The sequence below is a fragment of the Drosophila subobscura genome, chromosome O (genome assembly GCF_008121235.1).
Source record: "Drosophila subobscura isolate 14011-0131.10 chromosome O, UCBerk_Dsub_1.0, whole genome shotgun sequence".
Lineage (NCBI taxonomy): Eukaryota > Metazoa > Arthropoda > Insecta > Diptera > Drosophilidae > Drosophila > Drosophila subobscura.
Window position 1 is genome coordinate 13,508,932 of NC_048533.1, and position 9,163 is coordinate 13,518,094.

The 9,163-nt window shown below is 40.8% G+C and overlaps 1 protein-coding gene across 2 annotated transcripts; it reads right to left on the minus strand.

Moving 5' to 3' along the window:
* Positions 1 to 614: 614 nt before the first annotated feature.
* Positions 615 to 8,151, minus strand: LOC117897568 (progestin and adipoQ receptor family member 3). Of its 2 annotated transcripts, XM_034806510.1 has the most exons (6): positions 8,017 to 8,151; positions 7,160 to 7,293; positions 2,831 to 2,974; positions 1,811 to 1,915; positions 1,270 to 1,743; positions 615 to 1,205 (listed from the first exon to the last, which is right to left on the minus strand). In XM_034806510.1, exons 2-6 carry the CDS (start codon positions 7,283 to 7,285, stop codon positions 975 to 977), a joined length of 1,080 nt encoding a protein of 359 aa, XP_034662401.1. In that variant the 5' UTR covers positions 7,286 to 7,293; positions 8,017 to 8,151; the 3' UTR covers positions 615 to 974. The 2 variants fall into 2 exon arrangements, with proteins under 2 accessions (XP_034662401.1, XP_034662402.1); XM_034806511.1 differs by lacking the exons at positions 7,160 to 7,293; positions 8,017 to 8,151 and adding an exon at positions 4,677 to 4,980.
* Positions 8,152 to 9,163: the final 1,012 nt, after the last annotated feature.

Here is a 9,163-nt window from a genome sequence, read left to right on the forward strand (position 1 = left end):
TTGAGCTAATCATCAATCAATTCTCCACAAGATTGGTTGGTTTTTATGACTTATCTTTATTGGATTCATTGCAAAATAAGGTTAAAACTAAAAAGGTAACCAACAAAATGGTTACTTGGTTGGGAATTCAATTTTACGTAAATTCTACATGTCAAGTAAATATTGTGTAAAAACGTAAGTCTGCAGTAAATTAAACGTAATGGGGAATGTTACGTTTTGACTAAAATGATTTGACCACTTGCTGGTTTCCGTTGGTATGGGCATCTTTAATATTTGCTAAGAATCAGTTTTAAGTTGATTTTAAACTTTTATAATGAAATCCGCAACACGAAAACAAAACCATGTCGATAACAATTTTGTCGATACCGTTTATCGCTCTGACTCATTTTTGTGTTTCAACAATGAGTTTCTGGCGCATTTTTGATATTTTTGAGTGGAAATTGAATTGCAGCCGTTATTGACTGAGCTTTCTTTATTTAAATCTTATATTTCAAACACACTTTTTTGAGCAATCCACTAAATTTATATATTCAAGGTCCCATTGTTTTTTGTACCATTTACACACCGAAAATCCAGACCCAACGCGAGTTAAAAAAACACTTGGAAGTGTTTTGTACTTTCAATATTGTATTTGCATTTAAATTAATTGTAAAAAGTGAGTCAACAAGACTAACACAGCTTCAGCTCAAGGCACATGCAATTTCCAAAAAAAAGAAGAAAAACTAAAACATTGCTAAAGGAAATCAAAGACACCAAAGACCTTACGCCGCTCCGCTCGTGCAGTGCCGACTGACTCATGGATAGACTAACACGAAACCCTAACTAAACAGTAAGCTAAACATAAATTAATCATATCGGTCAACAACTACAACTAAATATTAGTTAATATGCAGATATAGAGTGCTCCATAAGCTATTTACACTAGGCGTAATAGTAATAGAGTCCCGCTGCCCAGGCCAAGCCGAGAACTCTCCTCAGGAGAGGATCGGCGCACTGCAGCCGTTGTTCAGGCGGTACTCGGCGTACACCAGGCCGGTGTTGTGCCAGTGGTAGAAGGCGGCCACGATGATCAGGTGCCACCAGTTGTGCGAGTGTCCCACAAAGTCCACCTTGCCCGTGAACCAGCGCTCGGGTATCTTGGCCGCATAGAACACAAAGGCAATGAGGCACAGCAGATACATAATCACAATGCGGGGCGCCATCAGCTGAAAGGGATCAAATCCGATGAGTATATTTGTGTGAAAAGGACTAAAGCGACCGTCGACTCACCCTGACCAACTCATTCTCCAATCCACCCATGGCGACGGCCCAGTGGCCCAGAGGAATGACGCCGTAGGCGGACCACAGCAGCAGCACTGCCACTTTGGCATTCATGGAGACATTCAGTTTGGGTATCTGCACAGCGATGGCCAGACCAAACATGCCCATGGCAATGGTCGAGTAGAGGGTGCGCAGGAACGTGTGGCACCAGAAGGCGTAGTACATGCCGCTTATATAGATGGCCACCAGGGAGAGGGATATGCCCAGGAAATCGACTGAAAGGAATAGTTCATAGTGCTCCTCCGACTTGCACGAGAATATGTGATATATGGCGGACATCAGCATGCACAGGCAGAAGCAGACCAGCAGACAGACGACCAGCACCTGATCGGTCAACGAGGCGTGGATGCGCAGGAACTGAAAGTCAAAGATTGTCAGGGCAATGAACAGTATGCACCCAGCCAGATGGCTCCAGATATTGATCTGCAAAACACACAAAAACAAATAAATTCAAATTAAAAGTTCTGTTCTGGTGCGGAGGGGAACTCACCGTCTCGTTGGTCCACCAGAAAATGCTCTGCAGGCACAGCTTGTTGGAGAGGAATGTGCGGTAGCCGCGTCGGATGTACGGATTGAACTTCAGATGGCTGGGGGCCTGCAACAGCGCAACAGATCAAATACCAATTAAATATTGCAAAAAACGAAAACATTTCTCCAACCCACAATAATAAATGCAAATCAAATGCGCCACACGAATCGAGAACACAGAATAGAAATTGGAAGCAACTTTTTTGTGTGACTCTGGCAGCCTGCCCAGCCAATCTACAAATTCTGTTCATGGTTCAATTCAAAATAAATTAAATTAATTGATTTAATTTAAGCAACTAGCTATCTTTTAGTGGTACATTAAATGAAATGGCTATCAGTTGCAGCAATTTTATTTGTATTTATTTTTTAATGGAAGATATCGTTGATATTCAGATTTATCCTTGAGGTCTTTCCCCACTATCAAAATATGTAATACGAGTTTTTTTACCACAGATTGCGATAGTCAGCCAAACAAACAGTTGCTTCTTTTTGTTATTTGTATATTTAATGCTACGTGTGCGTGCGTTTATTGTTGCCACTGTTCAATGTTGCTTTTGTGGCTTTGCGACCTTGATTCAGTTGGGTTTTTGGTTTGTTTAATTGTATTATTTTGCAATTGCTGCCAGCCAAGTGGCGGATTTCACATTTTTAGGCGTTTTCATAGGCATTTTCAGACAGCGATCGCAAATTGTTTAGGCACACACCAAAAGACCAACCGATACTTGATTTATAACAATACTCGTCGCATGTTTAATGCATGTAAATTGAATGCCAAAAAAAAAGAAACATAAAAAATGGTTGATGGCTGAGAGAGGGTTTGATTTTGCCCCTGACCGGGTGCCGTGCCTGTTGACAGTGCGCCAAAAACAATTTGCGATCAATTAAAATTCAGTGTGCGCGACAATTGATGCCAAATTGACCCCCAAGACATTGTTACGACTCAAGCCGACGAGGATCGTTTCGTTTTGTTCGTTTCACTCACATCATCGAAGTTGCAGAGCCATTTGAATTTGGACAGCTTCTCATCGTAGTTGGGTCCATGTCCAAGTACATTCGGCTCTTCGTTGGACGGAAACTGATGCGATGCGTCCGTCTCCGTGGCTGACCCCACCAGTTGGCCATCAAGCTGAAAACAGATGAGCAGAGAAGTATTATCAATTAGTTTTCCGGCTCATTCGATATGAATTGAGGACAGCGCAGATACGACTATTCTTCCGCCTTTTGAGTGGACCCAGACACAGACCCTGGCAACTGGCAAACTGTTTTATATTTAGCCATGCAAGAACTGCAGGGTATAATTGATTTGTTTGCACCTTTTATTCGTGTGTATTTATGGGGTTTTGTTTTGTTTTACTCATAATACATTGTACATAGTACATTATTTTATGGCAAAAGTTTGCGTCAAGAAGAAAGCATTTGCGTGCAAGTACAGACGGAACACTCTCAAATCCACTTTTATGTATTTCAAATGAGGTTTTGGATGCATTAAGGATAGGAGATACCTTAAACTATAACTCCATGAAACTGCAGTCTACAAATTATTGTTTGTTGTTGCAGATTTTATTTATTATTATTCACTTTGTTTTGTGCTTGGTGCTTTGTGTGATTTGCTGTTCCTAATGTTGTTTCTGGTTTCGCGTGTAAACAACAACAACGGCGCGGGTGTCATAATATCCATTGCGAAATTGCAATACCAAAAACCAAAACAACAACAGCAACAGCAGCACCAACAGCACCATAAAAAAATTGAAATAGCAATAACAAAATTGAAAGCCACTGCCGAAAGGGGGCTTGACTGTAATTTGTTTATACAGTTTCTACTTAAACGACTAATGCACATTTCGAATAACAACAACAAAATGCAAGTGTGGGAGCTGTGGCTGTATCCGTCTCTCTCTCTCTGTAAGTGCAAGTGCTTTATCCATTTCATTTCGATGACGTATTGTTTACATCACGTAAGTGCATATCACTGTGTATGCATTCTTTAGAGAGCTTTTTTTGCACTTGTCCGCCCCTAATCAGGTGGGCGAGCCCATAAACGGTTCGACTGTACTACACCCAATGGGAAATGTTGGTACAGTCTAAACACGGCATAAGATTAAAATAAGTACCACAGCGTGTGTCGCAAAAAGGGAAATCGAACAATCAATTTAAATGCTTGAAAATTGTCATTTCATGCTTTTTTTACAGTTCTTTGGAATGGCATATTTTTGAATATTTCTTTTAAAAATAAGCTTCATAAACAATTTTGTTAAGACTGCAGTAAATATTTATATCAGTGTATTTAGTTTTGTATGACCTTAAAAATGATTTGAATTGAAAACAAGTTGAACTAATGGATCACATTAATTGAACAATATAATTTTCAGTATTAATTTTGATGACTTGAAATCTAAAATTTTGGAGTTCACCGTTACGTTTTATTATTTCACTTCAATATGGCATTTATATAAAAATCAATGTAATCTTATTTGTAAGCTATCACCAACATTTTCGCATGAGTGTAAACGGTCAGTTCCGAAAACAGCTGGAGAGGTGAGGATGAGTGCTTAGAGCAATGAGGGGGGACAAGGTGCTCAAACAACTTGACACCGTGCTATTTTGACCAAACAAATACCGACACATACCGAAAATCCCGAGAGATTAACTAACATCACAATGTTGCATAGTTAATTGTCGGCAAATAGAACCTAATGGAATGCACAGATATCGACACACAGGATGTGCATTTAATTCCGCATTGACGTACTTTCGTTACGTGTGTTCTAGTGCACAACAAACACTTCAATTTACAGATTTATCTATTTAGTTTTTGGGCTATAGCTTACATCTATCTTTTTGCAGCGCTTCAAAGCGGTTGTGGTCGTTGCTGTGGTAGTTGTGGTGATAATGGTGGATTCCATTTTTGAATATTTATCACTTAAATCACTTTGGATACAATAATGTTATGTTTTGTTCTTTTTTTGTCGAGTCTTGTGCTCAATATTTCACTTGATTTTTGTCAATAATTCCACAAAATGGGATTAAACGTTTTTTAAAGTGGTTCGCGCCTCCTTAAGGAAGTATCTTTACATTTCCAACTGAAGCGCAGAACTTGCATAAACCGTTGCGTTCGCTTTCCAGCTGGCAACTAAAACCCGCCAAGATCCAATGTGTGAGGCCAACAGAAATCGTAAAAGCGCTCAACAAAAGCCCCCAACAAGCTTTGGGGCTACAGCATCTGAGAGATACAACGATACTCGCAGATAGGCGATTGCAGAATATTTTTTGTGAGAGTCGTAAAAGCTGTTCGTTCCCGCTTTCCATGTGCTTGGGCAATCGCATCGATGCGATGTTGGAGAGGTGGGGACAGCGACGACAGCTATGCCGAAATGATGCGAAATTTCATTGCTGATGAGAGCTTTCATCTCTTGTGCAAGCGGCCTATTTTCGGTCAAGCCGAATGTTGATGGTATCCTACGCTGCAGAGCACCCCCCAAAATTATATAACAGATCAAGTCGGACCGAAGCCATAGCCACATTGATCACGCTCACGAGCACTTGCGGATAGGCAGAGCTCTTGACAACTAATCGCCAATATTTTGCTTATTTTATCGCAATCAATTGACGTTTAGAATTTAATTCTTTAAACATTTGCACATTGGATTGACATTTCCGGGAAATCACAATGTGTACTGACTGTCTGGAAAAATAGGTGCGACCCGACTCCGTTCTTCCTGAAATTGTAATTTTAATATTTACACTTGGACCCAAGATATTATGCAGGGTATAAGAATCCGCAATCAGTCTCAACCGAGTATGGCACGTTCACCTGTTCATTGAGAACAATTTGTAAACAAAGTTGCATACGTTTCCTCCCTCGGGCCTGAGCTTTTCTCTCCGTAGTAACTGCTTACACGAACTTAAAATACGGATGCGGGATTTGTTTTAAGCCCATGTGAGATGGAAACCAGTTTTGCCTTTCGTTGAACTTCAGAGGAATTCCGCGCGAGTGGAGGGCTTTCGCAATATGTAAACATAATGCATAACCAGATATCGGTGTGTGGTAAGCTCTAATCGGTCACAAACAAGAGCTCCCTCCCCCGTCCCTGTCCACAACCATAATTGAGGCTCAGCCCGACCTTGACTCCAATCGCTCGAAGCCGTCTAGTGCGCTAGCCCTGGGCCCTGACGGTGGCAAAAATAGCGTACTCTGCTACTTTTGTTTAAGGTTAGCCAGCTCGCTCGCGACCCAATGAGCTTTCGCTTCGCCATTCCCCCCACCACCCGGTTGGCTTTTGTCGTCAGTTGGCAGCGCAGCACTGATTGACGCAGATGCTCGCGATGCTCGATGCACGTGTCGTTTCGTCACAGGTGCGAGGAGGTGCGGTGAGTGGGGGACTCATGTATGGATAGACTTATGAAGCCGCCAAGATTATTTTTGCAGAGTTACGAACATATAAAAATACCAAGCGCAGATTTAAAGGTTCCTGAGTTTAGTTTAAAGATATGTTTGATGCATGTTTGGCAGAGGAGTCAAGATAAATTAACATCTTATATTGTTTAATAATTCCTTAATTCCCTACAATAGTTATGCAGAATTTAAAAGATTAACTTCACACATTCTAAGACCATTAATTATATAAAATTATTGCTCAGCTGTTATTAAATTTAATTTGTATCTAATGTACATATGTACTTATATCTTCCATGGATTTACTTGGCTTTAATATATTCCATAATTAAAAATGCAAATTTAAATTAAATATAAATTTCTTATCCCTGATTACTCCAGTGAACTATTCCCTTTTTTATGTACGTCTGTGTGCATTTGTGTATGTATTCAAATATTTATGTGCATTTTCTTAGCAATTCGAATAAATTTTAATTTTGTTAAGATAATTTTGTTCGTATAAAAGCGCTGACAATGCTGATAAAATCGAGATGTCTCTGCAATTTAGTTGACGCTGCAGATTTGTACTTCTGATTGTTTTTCCTCTTTGCTTCGCAATTTAAACTCTTAAAAACCTTTTAAACCCAGAAACACAGAAGCTGAAAATTGATCTGTAAGCTGAGGCTGTAAGCGGAATAAACTTTTTAGCAATTTAACTTTTGAATTCTTCACCGATTAATGTTGAATCACATTCATTAGAATGCACGAAAAAAGCAAGCAAAACTTTCAACAGCATTTCGATTGTATTATTTAACAAAGAAAAACTTGTAAGACTCCCCTCGGCACGGCCGATCCGCTCCTGCCTGAACTTTGGACCCACTCTCCTCTTTCTGCTGTCTTCTCAGCGAAGCGAAGCTCTCGCACTATCAGTGTACTCACCCAGCAGCCACTATCAGCGACACCATCCTTTGCTGCCAACTGGCGAATGTAGCACATTGACTCGGCGACACTGAGGCACTGCGTCTCGGCGTCTTCCTCGAGGCTATCATGCGGGCGAGGACTCATGTCGAAGCCTGGACATGAAATGGATAGAGTTTACAGTTGATTAGAAATCGTGTGTCCGTGCAAATATTTAGTTTACGTTTCTGGTTTCATTGGCAAACATATGTTAGCTGGGGACCGGCGCCGGCATGTGGCATGTGGGCTCCCGTTCGAGAAACAGTGCGAAAATCGAGACGGGCTCCTAAATAAAAGACACTTGGGCTGGATGGGGTGCTAAGTGCAGAAGCGCGCTCTCTGTAGGCTGTTGCCATGTTGGAGTCAACATATGTATGTAGAAAGCTGCTCTCTCACTGGTTTTGGCTGTCTCTTTCTCTCTCTCTTTTCTTTGAAGCTTGACTTCTGAGGTTAAGCACTGCTTAAACGAGGCAGCCAGTCTTTCCTCTGCCTAGAATATGTTGGTGGAAACTGGAACCGGCTCTCACTCCTCCTTGCGTGACTCCAAAGCCAAATATACACACTTGCACTGATGCAAATTGCTAGACAAATTATTTTTCAATTCTACAATTGCAATTTGTGTGCTTTCATGCTTTCTCTCTGTCTGTCTTTCTCACTTGCTCTTACTCCCAAAAACTGTTTGCATAACCAAAAATTTCTAAAGACAATTTTTAGGTCGATCTCTTGCTGTGGCTCTCCTCTCATCTCCCTTTCTCTCTTTGGCAATTGTAAGCACGTGCACCACGCGTCCATCGCAGTGTATAAGAAAAAATAAAAACCTTCAATTGATTTTGAATTACTTTTATAGGAATTCCACACGGATTTTCAATTTGCTGAAAATGTTCTCGCGAACCTCTCGCCGCGCGGAAAAAAAATTAACTGAAACTGAAAATTCGCACTGTCCCACCGAATGCTTTCTGCTTGTCGCCGTGTCAGCCAGCGCCAAAGCGGCCAAACCAACGCCGAAGAGCGCAGACCTCAAGAGAGTGAACGCAAGAGCGGCGAGAGCCAACGAAAGCTCCACGAAACTTTCACGCTGCTCTTCAGCAAGAGCGAAAGCATGGTTGTTGTTTTAATCGAATCTTTTGAATTGATGATGATGCAAATTAAGCATGCTGTAACCATCCATCTCACTCGCTCTCTGTCCACTTTGTATGTCGGCTTGCATCAGTGACCACGACTGCAAACGCCCTTCACATTGACCGAATCGAGCATCTATCTACCCGATCACGACTTCAATCCAGTTGGGGCCATTTGATTGGCAACATTTTTGACCTACGAAAGCTGCTGCTCTGCTCTGATGGGGCTATTGACGCGTTTATGTGACAGCCATTTCCAGCACGAAAGCTTTTAAGCGGCTTATTTCAAAGTTCGAGCGATCTCGGCCTATATAAAAATGTTATAGAACGAATAATAAACGAAATTTGCCACGCTCGTTCACACTCACACAAATTGGAGCACTTAATGGACATATAACAATTATCTTATTACCCGAGTTTTATATCTAGAACAAAACTCTCTTCAAATCTGTACAGTACGCTACTTCACTTCACACACGAGCATTAATTATACCATAATTATAATTAGTAACTTTTGTACACCACTCTGCAGTTCTAACAGTACACTTTTAGATCTGTCGCTAAATGGAAAGTAGTATGTACACCAATATAATATGATATACTGTTTTCGGTACAGGTGTGTGCATAAAAATAGCACCTTGCAACATTTAACGAGACATTTCCAGTATGCCAAATTGAGCATATTTTGCTTTTCTTGCTTGCAATTATTACTTTTCATTGTAGCATTTGGGTCTTCCTCGTTAAGTATATTATTATTATTAGCTTAGCACTTCAGAGGTGTCGTTGCCAAATGTACCCTAAAATGTATGCCATGCCTATAAGTCGATTTCCAAAACTTGACAAAACAAAGCCTTAAGCCAAGAACAAA